Here is a 15,721-nt window from a genome sequence, read left to right as displayed (position 1 = left end):
CTGAGTCACATCTGTAAAGCCCCCTTTGCTTCATAAGGTGACATAGAGGAGCCACGGAGTCCAGGGATTGCAATGTGGACATTTGGGGCCGTGGGGAAGGGGGGTAATGACTCAGCCCACCAGACCTCGTCAGAGCCAACCAGCCTGGTCAGTTTCTTTGAATTCATCCACAGATATCTTATCCCTAAGTAAGTGCATGCATATGGCCTCTCCCACCCCTGTGTTTTATACACGTGGGGGCCATTCTCTATCAGTTCCCAAAGAATTTCCTTCTTCACCTTCGTTGTGTGTGTGTGTGTGTGTGTGTGTGTGTGTGTGTAAGCTACATTGTACGGAAACCCCATGATTTGCCTCACCATCATCCTCTTGTCTCACTTGTAGACTCTTTCCGATCCTTTGCTGTTCTAACGCTGCAGTGAATAACCTTGTCTGCACGATCATGCGCAATTTGAAATAATCTTGGTTTTCAGAATGTAGGGACATCATTGAAGACACACTGAAAGTTCAAAACTTTTCTGGGGAAATCCTTGCTTAGGATTAACCTATACGGTCCCGTCCCCACGATCCCAGCCTCTCTTCTGTGCGCCAAGGACCCCACCTAACCACACTCTGCCTTTAGTGCTTTACACTTTAGTGTGAATGTGCTTAAGTGAAGGATGCATGCTTGCCAGGAGTGTTCACTTTTTCCATTTTTTCCCCCTTTCTTTTTCTTTAATGTTTATTTATTTTTGAGAGAAAGAGTGCGAGCAGGGGAGGGACAGAGAGAGAGAGAGAGGGAGACACAGAATCCGAAGCAGGCCCCAGGCTCTGAGCTGTCAGCACAGAGCCCGACGAGGGGCTCGAACTCACAGACCACAAGATCATGACCTGGACCAAAGTCGGACGCTTAACTGACTGAGCCGCCCAGGCGCCCCAGGAGTATTCACCTTTTAAGCATTGTGTCTTGTGACGGTGTGAAAGCCTCTGAAGAGATTCGGGGGCCTCAACAAATAAATGAGGGGAGTATTTTTCAGAGAAGTCTGCCACACTGGGCCAGAGTGGTACCGGCCCAGACAGAGACAACAGAGGGAACTCAGAGGGGCAGAGATGGGATTTGCTCGAGGTCACCAAAGTGTTTAATGGCAGAATGCAGACCTGACCGAGGAGCCACAAAAGTCGCTTCTTTCAGATGGCCATGTAGCAGTCGGTCTGCATGAGGCCCCGGCCTCACAGCTGCTCACTGAACAAGGGTGGGTCTGGGAAGGCAGCGGGCTGAAATTTGGCTGGTGGGCATTTGTTTGGCCTGGACAGTGTGCGTTAACTTGTTGCTATAGAAAAATTTTTAAATGTGGACAGAGTAGTATCCTAAACCACACGTACCCATTACCTGGCTTTAACAACTCACGATCTATTTTGCTTCCTCTCTACCCAACCCTTCACAATCCTTTTTAATCCTTTAATCCTACATAATCCTTTTAAAAAATGTTTATTTATTCTGAGAGAGAGAGAGCAGGCAGGGAGGAGCAGAGAGAGAGGGAGAAAGAGAATCTCAAGCAGGCTTTGCGCTGCCAGCACAGAGTCCAACTCGGGACTCGATCTCACGAACCGTGCGACCATTACCTGAGCCAAAACCAAGAACCCCAGATGCTTAACCAACTGAGCCACCCAGGCACCCCCAAAATCCTTTTAAAAGAATTCTGCCCCTAGAAATTAGAAAGTTTTACAGAAAAAAAATTCCAGATTTCTGTCTTCTAAAAATGTGGCAGCTCTTGGGTCGCCTGGGTGGCCCAGTCGGTTGTTCCGACTTCACCTCAGGTCATGATCTCGCAGTTTGTGGGTTCGAGCCCCGTGTCGGGCTCTGCTGACGGCTCGGAGTCTGGAGCCTGCTTCTGACTCTGTGTCTCCCTCTCTCTCTGCCCCTCCCCTGCTCTCGCCAGTGGCCATCCTGGTCAGAGCTGAGCACACACTCCCCTGTGAGACGAGGGAGGCGACACCTCGTCTGCAATCCACCCCACCATCCCTCTCGCCTTACCACCCTCCGCGACATCTCACTCACACACATCACCGCCTGGCTCCTGTAAGCATTTCAGTTTTTCTGGGAACTGACCTCGGGGAGACGTTGGGGAAGGCATGAGCGACTTGATAAGTGTAGAAACTGTTAGGGAGCTAGAACTCCCTCCTAGTCTAATTCGGGTTATACCACCGCATTAGTTGGAGTTTCCGTAGTGTAGTGGTTATCACGTTCGCCTGACACCGAATTAGTTAAGAGGGATTCTGGAGATAAGCTTTGACAGCCGTTAAGTCTGTTGACAGTTGAGAAAAAACCAGTTTGGGGGTTTTGCTCAGAGAGTCCAGCATGGAAGCAGGGGGGCGGTAGAGAGGCGCCTGCTCGTTGCCAGTGTCTTCCATAGACGTTTTCTTACTCAGTCATCAACCTACACAGAAGGAGGGATTTATCCCTATTGTTACAGGCGAGGAAAATGAGGCAAAGAGAGGTTCAATAAGCTTCCCAAGGTCACTCAGGTAATGAGCCGCAGAATTAGCATTCAAACCTGGAATACGTCTGTCTCTAAACTGATGCATGCCAGGGCACCTGGGTGGCTCAGTCGGTTAGGCAGCTGGCTTCGGCTCAGGTCATGATCTCACGGTTTGTGAGTTCGAGCCCCCTGTCAGGCTCTTTGCTGACAGCTAGCTCAGAGTCTGGAGCCTGTCTTGGGATTCTATATCTCCCTTTCTCTCTCACCCTCTCCTGCTCACTCTGTCTTTCTCTCTCTTTCTCAAAAATAAATAAAACATTAAATAAAATGATGCAGGTGCCACGATAACCGTTTCTCCTTCAAAGCAGCCCAGGAACGAGCATTTGGCAGAGCTGGTGCTGAGGGGCCCTAGGAGGAGTGCTTTGGAGGCTGCCGAGGGCCTGGGGAAAGGAATGGGGAGCCAAGAGCAGAAGTAGAACAGGGGGCTGCCCCATGGCTGCAGAGAGCATCTGAGGAGATGGGCTACCTGAGGTGGCTGGGAAGGGCAAAGTCATGGTCACCATAGTTCTATGGGTGGAGAGAGCAGGAGGAGGGGAGGATGCTTTCTTCTTGGCCCTGTCGGGCGAGTGGGAGGTTTATCGTCCCTTGTGCCTCTTGAGTCCCCGGCCAGGGCTCTGGGCCCTCTGCTGGGAGCTTGACTTGCGGTCCAGCAGCTCCCCTGGCTCCTTCTCATCTCGGGGTCATGTCCACGTTACTTCCTCCTCTTAGAAGCTGTCCCTTTCTCTGAGACTCTCAAGGGAGGCCAGCGCCCCCATCACATCCTCTAGAGCGCCAGGGTCTCCCTGTCACGATCCTAGAATGTGTGTGGGACCTCCGGGAGTCAGGGCCAGCGGATCGTGAGGCTGAGACTTCCCTAGCGCATGGCTGACACAGCTGGGCGGCCTCCAGCAAGTGCAGGGGGTGGGGGGAAGGAGGGAGGGAGGCCCACCAACTGACTGGCATCTTCTCCCTGCAGGTCATCCCCTTCTCTGGGAAAATCCAGGGGGGTCTCCAGGATGGACTTAAAATCACTGTCACTGGGACCGTTCTTTACAACCAGGGAACCAGGTACCTGGAACTATTTTTTCTCTCTCTCTAACCGCACCCCTTGGCAAACCATGGCCCCCTCAGCTCAGGTCGGTTCACCCAACACCCTCCGAGCCACTTGTGCCTGGCTCAGGGGATCTTCAAGACACCATCCGCCAGGAGCATCTGAGCACCGTTACCATAGCCTCCCCGTAGACACAGGGCTCACAGAGGCTCATGGGAGCAGGCCAGCCCAGAAGCAGATAATTATGTTCTGGGATTGACCTTTCTAAACAAAATAATTTTTTTTAATGTTTATTTTTGAGAGAGACAGAGCACGAGTAGGAGAGGTATAGAGAGAGAGGGAGACACAGAATCCGAAGCAGGCTCCAGTCTCCGAGCTGTCAGCACAGAGCCCGACGCGGGGTTTGAACTCATCGTGAGAACATGACCTGAGACGAAATCAGACACTTCACTGACTGAGCCACCCAGGCATCCCTGGGATTGACCTTTCTACACCGTAACCCAGAGCTGCAAAAATATCACTTCCTTTATTTCTTAAACTGCCCCTTCACTACTTTGGAGCTCTCTTTTGTCTGATACAGAAATGTTTGAACTTAACCATCAGATGCCCTTTGGTCTCTTTCAATTTCAAGGTCTTTTCTGGAAAATATGAAGTCAGTTAAAAATACAAACACCATTTAAGTGCTGTTTCCTGCCCCCCTTTCCTCTTTCCCGAGGGGGGATTTCTGAGAACAGGAAGGCATTCCAGATCTTCCCAGAGGCTGGAGGCCCTTTGGAAGCTCAGGCGGCCCTGCCTAGGCTCTACCTCAGCCCAAGTTTCTGGCCCAGTTTTCTCATGAGGCCTATGACCATGGGGGCTGTCTGCTGAGGTCCACGGTCCCACAGATGCCCCCCTGGACCCACGGCTCTCTCTCTGAAGCCTTTCTCTGCCTCAATCTCAATGTCTCCTGCCCACTGTGGTCCTCTCATCACCTGGCACGGGGCCTGCGACCTCCTGGGTCCCTTCACATTGCTCCCAGGCCCAGCTCTACCTCAGCTCGGCATCTAGGTTCTAGAGACTTCCTCCACCAGGGTTTCCCTGCCAGGTGGACATGCCCACGCTGACCCTGGGACTTCTCCAAGAGCCCCAAGCATCCCCAGGAGACTGAGGGAAGCGAGGCACCAGGATCCCCCTAAACCCTGCCAGCAGGGAACTTTGGGACCTCACCTCTGACCCTCCCTAGTTTCTCTCTCCCTCTCCCTCTGCCTACCCCTCCCCACCACCAAGATGGCTTTCTACTCCCATCCTGTCTAACAGAGACTGTCCCCACCTTTTCCCACGAAGCTTCTGCACTCCCCCTTTCTGGGGGCAGGAGTTTTCTTTTTCTTTCTTTTCTTTTTTTTTTTTTTAACATTTATTTATTTTTGAGAGACAGAGCATGAGTGGGGGAGGGGCAGAGAGCAAGGGAGACACAGAATTCGAAGCAGCTCCAGGCTCTGAGCAGTCAGCACAGAGCCTGAAGTGGGGCTTGAACCCATGGTCTGTAAGATCATGACCTGAGCCGAAGTCAGATGCTTAACCGACTGAGCCACCCAGGTGCCCCAGGGCAGGAATTTTCTAAGGACTATGGGCAGGAAGCTGGAGGACCAAAAAGGGAAAAATACACCCGTAGACATTTCAGAAACAAAATTCTCCATTTAAAGAGACATACAGACTTAGGTTTGCTCCTTCCAGAGTCGCTGGCAGCCTCCTTTGCCAGAGGGAAGGCTGACTCGGCTCAGGGCCTCGGCAGTTTCGTGTGAGCCCTGCTGGCCGAGGGTTCTCGGAGCTGTCTGGTGTTGAGGATGACGTACAGAACTCCTCCAGCAAGAAGTCAAGCAGCCTCTGCAGGAATTCAAAATGATTCTCAGGGGCCGGTTCTGGGCTTGGTGGGTGCCTGGCCCCGTGGGGGAGGTGGTTGACAGGAGGGCACTGTGAGTTAGCTGGGGAGCCCGGAGTGACCGCGGGAAGCAGGCGGTGCGCCGCGCTGGTGCTGAGTGCAGGCAGGGCTTGGAGGAGGAGAGCCTCAGGCTGGAACTTGGTTTTAGGACCCGAGGGAGCACTGTCTGGAAAAGGGCAGAACGAAGGTTTACCATGCCCCTTTTGGGAGCCAGGCTCCTTGGAAAGTTTTGATTCCTCACCTCAGAGCCGTAGAAGTACCCAAAGGCTTCTTTGGAGGAGAGAGACAGGAATGGAAATGGACTTGGGTGGGGACTTCTAGAAGACCACCTCATTAAGCATCCCCAAAGGAAGTCATTCACCTCCCTGGGTATGGCGACTTGAGGGTAGTGTGGTTGAGAACCATCACAGATGACAAGCAGTGCGGAGCTGGGGTCACCACTTAGGGCCACCACTCCACATGTCATGCGTGGGACACATGCCAATGTCCAGTGACAGACATCCAGAAAACTCTCATGCCCAGAGAGTTACCATTTACTCTATGCTTTAGAAACTAGCTTTGGAGGTCTTTTCCATCCATTTTGTGTGGTCTTTAAATTTGTTTTCTCCTTTCCCAACTGAGCCAATGGGGGCTGGCCTCTGAGTATCCACTTGGTGTGAAAGTGTCCACATTTTTTTCTTTACCCCTGTTCTACATATTTTTAGAAAATCATACTATAAAGACAACATGCAATACTTGCACCAAAACACATGAAGTCCAAGTTCGGCACATAGAAAGGATGGCAACAAACTGAATGAACATGGGTCCAAACCTGCCATGCAGGTTGTATACAAGTTAGCAGACAGACTCAAGTCAAGGGCGTGAGCCCCCCCCTCCCTCCACTTGGCAATAAGCCTGGCTACACAATCTCTTTCTGCCTAGGTTTGCTGTGAACTTTCATTCTGGCCCCAGTGACAAGGACATTGCCTTCCACTTCAACCCACGGTTTGAAGAGAGCGGGTATGTGGTCTGCAACACGAAGCAGAATGGAAGCTGGGGGCCAGAGGAGAGGAAGATGAGTATGCCATTCCAGAAGGGAATTCCATTTGAGCTCAGCTTCCTCGTGGGGAGCTGCGATTTCAAGGTGAGAAGCAGCTCCCCTTGCCCGCCTTCCTGCTGCCTACCTCCCCTACCTCCCAGCCCCATCGGGTGTGGTGAGCAGCCGTCATAGGTCACATGAGCCTTTCAGTGATCGTGTGAGCAGTGCCATTCTACAGATGGGAGGACCTGCCTTGTATGAACGTTAGCAAGGGCCACAGTCTACCCACACACCTTCACCTGCGTATCTACAAGGGCATCGGTGCGTTTTTTATTCAGGAAATAGAAACTGGACAAAGCACATGGCACTTTGGGGCCTTGTGGGTCTTTAAAGTTCTAGTTCATTCCATTCCTTTGCTGTAGGCATTCCTCCACTGCAGGTCCCTGATAACATTTGGTGTTTGCTAATGTTGCCGCCTTTGTCCAGGTCTTACTAATGGCTTAGCTTTATATGTTGCAAATTACGTAAGCAGAGTAGTATCTCTGGGCTCCAGTGATGGGTGGGGGTGAGTGTCCCTGTGTCTGTCCTTCTCTGTGTGAGCCTGGGTGTTCCCGTCCCCTCAATGTACAACCCGGGGGGTTGCCTCTCCTCTGGTCCCCATGAACATGTTCGTGCATATGTAAGCAGCACCTCAAGTGAGCTAACATTAGAAGGATAAACTGATTGCAATAAACAAATGACCATAAGAACAAAAAAGCCCAGTAGAGCTCAGTAGGGATTGGGTTCTGATGGACTTTGGATCATAGGCAATGTTCTCCCAACTGGCATAGCTCTGAAGGCTGGTGTCCCTGACCCCCATGGGACACATGTGGAAACCAAACACAGGTCCTAATCTCTGGGGGCAGGGGGCTCGGGCCCCTGCCCTGGCCTGAGACCCCTGTCCTGGAATACGCCCTTGTCTCCGCAGGTGATGGTGAACGGGAGCCACTTCGTGCAGTACTCCCACCGCGTGCCCTTCCACCGTGTGGACACCCTCTCCATCAGTGGTGCCGTGCACCTGTCCTCCATCAGCTTCCAGGTCAGATTGTCCATCTGGCCCCTGTATCAGGGCTGAGTGTGGGGCCCTGGCTAGCTGCACATAGGCCCTGCTGGGAGGGCCCGATGGTAGCAGCCAATTTCCTACCCTGGTGACTCTGGGGACACACCTCCAGCTCCCCTGCCCTGTCCTTCTGTGTTACTTACTGTCTTTGCCCAGGACACTTGCTTCAGTCTCTCAGATGCTCTCTGGCCACCGCTCTCTGTCACTCTCTATTTCCACCATGCTCAGGAGGCCATGTGGCTCCAGAAGGAACCCAGGCTTGGGAACCTGACCGAATCTAGCCCAGATGCCCAGCTCTGCCATTATCACCAGCTGTGAGATCTTAGACAAGCAGCTGTGCCTCTCCTAGCCTCAGTTTCCCCAACTGTGGAAGGGGCATGGTCACTGCTGCCCCCTGAGTTTATTGTGTGAATTCAAAGAGGTCACAAAATGGCCTGCATGGGCCCACGGCAGGGTCTATTGGACCCTCTCGGTGTTTTAAGATTTTCAAATGTGTTTCGGGCATCTAAAAGGTGCAGAGAAGAAGTGTTGCATTCTGGAAATGGGTGGTGGGGATGGATATACAACCATGCAAATGTACTTAATGCCCCTGGGACTCTCCACTTAAAATTGGTTGAGATGGTAAATGTATGCGTATTTCACCACAACTGAAGAGGAAAAAAAGGTGAGGGAATAAAAGCCAGTATTTCTGGGAGGATAGGGGTGTGCTGGGTGCACCTTCCTGCAGGGCCCCAGGAGGCTGCTGTCACCACTTTCAGTCCTTGTGCTCCCTGAGGTGAGAAAAGCACACAGTAGGCCCTCATCAGTACCAACTCCTCTCTCTCTTGTCCTAATGTCTTATATTCCTTCCCTCCCCAGCTCTCTCCCTTATTGGCCTAAAGAAGAGAACCCCGGGGAGGGGGGCGGGAGGAGGGGAAGGAGAGAGAGTTGGAGGAGAGCTGGGGGTGAGTGAGGAGGGAGCTCACTGGCCTGCTGGCCCTCACTGGAGCCCTACCCTCCCTCTGCCTCTCCTATGTGATCTTGAACACCCTCTCCTGCCCGCCTGGCTTCCTCCCTCGGGCCCAGGCCCCTGCCTGTCCGTGCTTCCTCTGCCCCATGAATGCTTTTCTTCATGCCATGGTGCCTTTTGTTTTAACAGAACACGAGAGCAACCCCCATCCAGCCTGTCTTCTCCGGGGTGCAGTTCTCGCAGACTGCCTGTTTCCCACCCAGGCCCAAAGGGCGAAAGCCAAAAGTGAGTTCATTGTGAAGGCCTTGGAGGCCGAGGACTCAACAGGAAGGACAGAGGCCCCGTGATGCCTACCCAAGTCTTCCTTGTCACCTCCATACCACCTGGCCCAGAACTGGGGACCTGGGAGTCCCCTCCTTCCTTCCCCTCCTTAGTCTGCCTGCATGGCATCCACACTTCTCCCTTACAAAGCCGCTGCCTTTCTTGGGCCAGGCCATCTGACCTTTGACCACAAGGACCCTTGTCTAGCTCCCCACTCACCCCGCCCCCTGCGACACCCAAATCTGACTGCATCCTCTCCCTGCTCAAACATCCTAAAGGCTGCAAGCCCTTCTAAATAAAGCCCAACATTCCCAGCAGGATATGCAGAAACCACCTCGCCCCCACCCCAGTCTTGCCCCAGCCTATTACCTGGCCACGCCCCTTCACCCGTGAAGCTTAGGCAGCCTCCACTACTCACTTGAGGCCCTCTGGGGCCACAGGCACCTGCAGTCCTGGTGCCGAAAGTGCCCTGTGCCACCTCAGCCCAGCCAACCTCTAACAGCCCTTCAACGCTCTGCCTAAATGCCACTCTCTAGGGGCATCTTTGCTGCTTGCAACATTGTTGGATGCCCCACCCCCATGTCCCCATGGACTTTGTATATATCTGTGCTATGCCAGTGCCCGTGTCCTGTTGTGACTATGCCTATGTGTCTGTCCCTGTCCCTCCGCCCCCTCCTTCGCTCCACCCACAAGCCCCCTGTGGGCTGGGATGGTGGGTCGTTCATTAGTGTCTCCCCAGCACAGTGCCTGAGCAAACAGTAGGGACTCAATGAATGTGGAGTGTGGTTTGCAAGCCAGTGGAATGGAAGACCAGCCAGGGCAAGAACGGTCTGCTGGGTGGGGACAGGGTCTAGGACAGGAAGGGAAATGGGGCCTGGCCCCTCCTTTGGCCACTGGAGCAGTGGGACTGGAGGAAGGAGTGCGTCTCTACCAAGGCTTTCGGTGTCGATCATGGGACAGAAAGGCCACGTGCCTCACGCCATGCTGACTTCAGGACTGGTCGAGCTTCGAGGAGTTTTGCAGGGCAGCCTGACTTTGGCTCTGGCCCGGGGAAGATGGGGGGCGGGGGGTGCGTGCTAGATACATCAGCCCAAACTGTGTAGTAGCATTTTGGATTTTATCACTTACTACTAGGACAAGCTTGGGCGAGCTGCTCCACCTTTCTGACCCTAGTTGCCTCGATAGCAAACCAGGAGCTGAGGACACCTCCCTTGTCAAAGTGCCAAGGCCAGACCTGGCACACACCGGCCTTCACTAAATGTTGCACCTTCCGGTTGAAATATGGCCCCAGAAGTAATGGCTTTGTCTCCGGGAGCTAAGGGAGGCTGTGTGGTCTCTGTGCGACCCATCCTCTTCTCCCTGTAGCGGAGCCAATGCAGATGCTCCCCCTCCCCCAGCCCTGACCATAACCCCAACCCCAGGGATGGTGGGGGAGAATCTAGGCTCTGCAAGGCTTGTCACAGAGCAGGAAGGAGGTGGGTGTGTGTGAGAGGCATATCTTACTAGACTTTCTGCCTGTGTCTTCCCCTCATGAAACACTGAAGTAATGACTATTTGATTTTTCTCCTCCTCTTCAGCCTCCAGGCATGTGGCCGGCCAACTCGGCTCCTATTGTAAGTCTCTTAATTTCTCCTGGGTCCTCTTCATTTTGTTTCTTCCTGTGGGTTAAAATGAGGAGGCAGGAAGGCGCCTGGGTGGCTCAGTCGGTTAAGTGTCCGACTTCGGCTCAGGTCATGATCTCACGGTTTGTGGGTTCGAGCCCCGCATTGGGCTCTGTGCTAACGGCTCAGAGCCTGGAGCCTGCTTCGGATTCTGTGTCTCCTTTTCTTTCTACTCCTCCCCTCACTCATGCTGTCTCTTTGTCTCTCAAAAATGAATAAACATTAAAAAAAAAAACTTTAAAAAAATGAGGAGGCAGGGCTGGGCACCGGGCCTCTCCCACACAGTGTGGCCCTCCCTGGGCCATCTGCCTGGCTGTCGTGGGGCCAGGGAAGGCGGGGGGCCGGAAAGTGGGGTGGGGGAGTTGGCTGGCCCTCGTGAATTGGGAAACAACCTGAACTGCCACCTGTCTGCTCAAGCCCCTGCCCTCTTTGGTGAGCAGCCACGGGAGACCGGGGCCACACAGCCACTTGTTCCTCTTGTAAAGTGAGGCTGTGCTACACAAGGTCCCCTGAGAAGAAAGATGGGCTGCGGGAGCAGCCATATTTCCCATCCAAGTAGAAGAAGAAACCTTTGCCCCTGCCTCACCCCCTTGAGAGGAGACACACATCCATCCGCCAGTTTGGGAGGGTCTGGTGGGGGCCATTGGGCTGGTTACTCGCTCAAGACCGAGTCACCTCCTGGGGTGTTAAGTGAGGCCCTCTGGTGGTAGGTGGTGGTCTTCACACCGGTGAGAGCCGGTTCAAATCTGGATTTCTTCCTTCCAGACCCAAACTGTCATCCACACGGTGCACAGCACCCCCGGACAGATGTTCCCTGTAAGTCTGAAAGCTCTGGTCAGATCACAGCCCCACTGCGCCCCTTCACCAAGGACGGAATTCTCTAGTCCCTGAGTCAGGAAGCAAGTGCAGCACAGGAGGATAGGGTTTGGGGCGTTGGGCCTCTGCCCAGGAGGCAGGTGAGAAAAATGTCCCTGGGGAGGGCAGAGATTCTGGACCGGGTCTCCTAGGGACCGTCCTGCTGTCACTGAGAGGAGCGAGCAGTGGTCCCAGCATCTGGCAATGAGGCCCCGCGTCCTGAGGACAAGCCCCTGGGATGTCACTACGGGTCACAGGCTTAAGCTTAAGCTGCTGCTTCTCCGCCTTGGACGAGAATCAGACGGGAGGCCTGGAGTCAGTGCGGCTGCCTTCAGGCAGGCGGCCATGATGTCAGGGAACACGGCAGAAGTTCCCCCAAGGCTAACCTGAGAAGCCAGGGGCCCCTGGAAAGTGGTGGTGAGGGGAGGGGCGTGTGGGAGTACACTCCCAAACTGAACTTCCTGGTCTCTTTCAACAGAACCCCGTCACCCCACCCATGGTGTACCCCAACCCATCCTATGTAAGTAGTTTCTCGGGGCGGCGGGGAGGCTTGTTGGAGCAGGGCAGGGAGGGAGGCGATGGGCGGCTTACAAAATTAAGGCAATCCTTTAGTAAGCCGAAGTTCGGAAAACACCCGAGTGAATGAAAAGGCTGTTGAAAGGAGCTGTCACCGTTAAAACGGTCCCTTCAACATGAGCATACGCTAGGGCTGTCCCCTCTCAGCCTGAGCCTCCTTTGGTGTCTGAACAAAAAGCTCTTTTCCTGACAAGCCTGTTACTTTGAGGACCGCTGGAAAGTTTTCCTTTGGCATTTACTGAACCAAGTAAGGATATCTTGTGCTCTTTCTTGAAAATATATTACACACAGAAGTGGCTGTCAAACTCAGTTGACAGTCCAAAGTCATTGAAATGGGCACAAAGCACCTCCTGCGGGCTGACCTGCCCCCCTCCCCCCTTCCCAATAGTCGCTGCCTTTCTTCACCTCCATCCCGGGCGGGCTGTACCCCTCCAGGAGCATCATCGTGTCTGGCACTGTCCTGCCCTGTGCCCAGAGGTAAGAGAGGGCTCTCAAGAAGGATCTTGAGGTCATTCTGGTCATCCCCCTGGCTCTGGGCAGGATTGGGAGGGGTAGGGAGACTCAGAGCTCAGCGGGCAGAAGAGGCTCATAGGAGCTGCCCACCCCCAGATTCCACATCAATCTGCGCTCTGGGAGTGACATCGCTTTCCACCTGAACCCCCGTTTTGATGAGAACGCCGTGGTCCGCAACACGCAGATCAACAGCTCTTGGGGGGCTGAGGAGCGGAGCCTGCCCCGAAATATGCCTTTTGTCCGAGGCCAGAGCTTCTCGGTAAGGTGCCACGGCCTGGAGGGGGTCGAGGGGCCCACAGAGCAGCGGGTGGAGGGCGTCTGGGGGAACCTCGAAAGATAGGGGAGCTGATGCCTCTGGGGTAAAGCCTGGGCCTGGAAGAGAAAGCGCCTCACGGGTGCGGCTATTTTTGTTTATCTTGTACTGTCTCGCACAAGGGGGGGGCAGTGGTGCCTCTGCTCACCGATGAGGGGACAGACTCACAGGTGCAGGTCACTCGCCTGAGGTCACACTGCCAGTAAGTGCCAGGTGGGGTTCAAGCATGAGCGGTCATTCATTCACTCACTCATTCAACAATCACGGACAGATCATTGGAAATAGCAATTGGTCTGTGCAGAAAGCAAGACAGAATAATGGGATCAAGTGAGCCCTGGGGCAAGCACCACACTGTCCCTGAAGGGGACAACTCTCAGAGGAGGCCCTAGGGCAGCTGAGACCTCAGGGACAGAAGCCGCCCGCCTTGCAAAGGTCTGAGGGGGCATTCCTGGTGGGTGGCGGAGGGGGTATCTATTACTGCAAAAGTAGAACAAGGGCATGGCCTGTCTAGGAACAGGGAGGCCACGGGCTTCTGGCTAAAGCAACACCAGAGAGCTGTGGGTGGTGCGGCCGGAGGCCCGATCACACAGAGCGGATGTTCTCGACCCCAACTATGCATTCAATTCACCTGGCCCCCTCCCAGCCTGGACATCTGTATTTTAAAATGTACTGTAATACTCCCCACCCCCACTCAGGTTTAGAGGTGACTGACGTACGGTCTTGAGAGCCTTGGAAAGGAGTTTGGATTTCAGGGCAGTGTACTGGTGTGTTTCAAGCCAGAAAGCAGTATACAAGGATTCATAAGTAGCTGTGTGACTTTGGGCAAGTGATTTCACTGCTCTGGGCCTAAAATATCTAAAAAATGGGACTAATATGAGGCACTTGGGTGGCTCAGTCAGTTAAGCATCCAACTTCAGCTCAGGTCATGATCTCGTGGTTTGTGAGTTTGAGCCGTGTTGGGCTCTGTGCTGACAGCTCAGAGCCTGGAGCCTGCTTCAGATTCTGTCTCCTTCTCTCTCTGTCCCCCACTTGCTCTCTCTCATAAAAATAAACATTAAAAAATGTTTTAATGGGGCTAATAATAATATCAGTCTCATAGAGATGTCAGAATGAAATGAAAGGACGTCTGTGACATTAGGCTTAGGGGAGTGCCGGGGGCACGGTAAGCATGCCGAAGGTGTCAGCTGTCCTGATGACGTTTTCACAGACGGGGTCTCGCTGCCTCATGGAGCACATTTGGGGTGGGAAGGACAAGTCAGGAGGCTGTGTGGCGGGAGGGCAGACATGGAGGCTGGCTGGGTGCAGCCACTAGGGACATGGATGACACAGGCTACCGTTCCTGGCCCCTAGAGGCTTGGGGTCGCTGGGAGAGTGAAGGTGGGGTGGGTGCCTCTACCTGAGACGCACCTGACCAGGAGCACTCGGGTGGGGGAAAGCAGGGGAGGCTTGCTGGTGGGGGAGAAGCCCCCTGTATAGGGGCAAGAGGGCAGGGGGCAGCGTGGTGAGCGCAGAGGAAGGGGGAGCAGGGCATGTAAAGGCACAAGGGGAAGAACAAGAGGGCATGGAGGGAAGGGTGTGCCCGCCCCAGCTGGGGGTGAAGGCAGGCGTGAGACTTGCTTAAGTAACGTGTGAAGAAGGCAGGTAGGTGGAGGGAGACGCGAGCCTGCATTTAGGTTTGAGGACTTTCTGAGCGCAGGGCAAAAATGTGGCCTCTGTCCAGGTGTGGATCATGTGTGAAGGCCACTGCCTCAAGGTGTCCGTGGACGGTCAGCACCTGTTTGAATACTACCACCGCATGAAGAACCTCCCTGCCATCAACAACCTGGAGGTGGCAGGCGACATCCAGCTGACCCACGTGCAGACCTAGGCGGGCTTCCCGGGGGTAAGGGCGGGGGCGAGCTGCCGTCCACCTCTGCTCATCACCTCCACCGCCCTGTCCCTGCCCCGGCCTTTCCCAGCCAGCTGACGATCTAGGGGCTTGTCTGGAGAGACCGTGACCTTGTCTGGCTTTGCTTCAGGTTGCAGCCACCCTGGGGGGGGGGACGAAGGCAGCTGGCGGGGACCGCCTTCCTGAGGGTGGTGCCTGGGGCGCCCCGCTCCTTCCTTCCGGGGAGAGGAGGGTGGTCTCTGCAGGCTAAGCCTTATGTTCGGTCCCCTTGGCAGAAAGAGACCAGGCCTGCACCTCATCTGCCCCTCAATCACATCCCCCACCCCCGGACCCCATCAACTCCACGCCAGCCCCAAGCTGATCATTCTAGTGGGAAGCTGACTCCTGGGCCCCTCCCTTTAACCTTGCCTTGCACCCGACTCCAGCCCTCCCGGTTCCGGGAAAGATGCCATGATGACACTCTCCTGGTCCCCACCATCCAAGAGGTCCTTTCCCGGCATCTTTCAAAGAAAGAAAGACAAGGGTGCCTGAGTGGCTCAGTCGGTTAAGCCTCCGACGTCGGCTCAGGTCAGATCTCACGTTCGTGGGTTCGAGCCCCGCGTCAGGCTCTGTGCTGACCGCTAGCTCAGAGCCTGGAGCTTGCTTCTGGTTCTGTGTCTCCTTCTCTCTCTGCCCCTCCCCCTCTCATGCTCTCTCTCTCTCTGTATCAAAAATAAATAAAACATTGAAAAAAAAAGAAAAAAGACAATTGCTTATTGGCACACGTGCACGGGACCACGGCGGTTATTGGACGTGCTTGAGACGTTCTGGAGGCTGTGGGGTTGGGGAGGTTCTGGGCAAGGGCGGTGGGAGGAGAGAGCACGGGCTCACTCTGCTGGGCTGGGTCCCGGCACCCTCGCCTGCTCCCAGTGGGTCCCGCACACACCCCGCACGGGTGGGACAGAGCGGGCGGCTGTGATTCCGGAAGCTCAGTCACCGGCCAGCCCAGCGAAGGGCCTCCCTCTTCAAGGGCTGGGCCGGAAGGCCAGATGGCTTGTCAACACCCAGTGTCCCGGCGGGGGGAG

The 15,721-nt window shown here is 54.6% G+C and overlaps 1 protein-coding gene across 3 annotated transcripts in view; it reads left to right on the top strand.

Moving 5' to 3' along the window:
* LGALS9 (galectin 9) overlaps positions 1–15,235 on the top strand; it is a 15,508-nt gene extending 273 nt beyond the window's left edge. Inside the window, exons 2-11 of one of the 3 annotated variants that reach the window (XM_029928128.1) lie at positions 3,472–3,563; positions 6,386–6,587; positions 7,450–7,560; positions 8,720–8,815; positions 10,429–10,464; positions 11,278–11,328; positions 11,846–11,887; positions 12,332–12,420; positions 12,553–12,715; positions 14,490–15,235. In XM_029928128.1, the coding sequence (XP_029783988.1) occupies positions 3,472–3,563; positions 6,386–6,587; positions 7,450–7,560; positions 8,720–8,815; positions 10,429–10,464; positions 11,278–11,328; positions 11,846–11,887; positions 12,332–12,420; positions 12,553–12,715; positions 14,490–14,636 (1,029 nt within the window). In that variant the 3' untranslated portion in view covers positions 14,637–15,235. The remainder of the gene's footprint in view (positions 1–3,471; positions 3,564–6,385; positions 6,588–7,449; positions 7,561–8,719; positions 8,816–10,428; positions 10,465–11,277; positions 11,329–11,845; positions 11,888–12,331; positions 12,421–12,552; positions 12,716–14,489) is intronic. The other 2 variants (XM_029928129.1, XM_029928130.1) reach the window with 2 other exon arrangements.
* Positions 15,236–15,721: the final 486 nt, after the last annotated feature.

The sequence above is a fragment of the Suricata suricatta genome, chromosome 17 (genome assembly GCF_006229205.1).
Source record: "Suricata suricatta isolate VVHF042 chromosome 17, meerkat_22Aug2017_6uvM2_HiC, whole genome shotgun sequence".
Taxonomy (NCBI): Eukaryota; Metazoa; Chordata; class Mammalia; order Carnivora; family Herpestidae; genus Suricata; species Suricata suricatta.
This window is presented reverse-complemented; position numbering and strand designations above follow the sequence as displayed.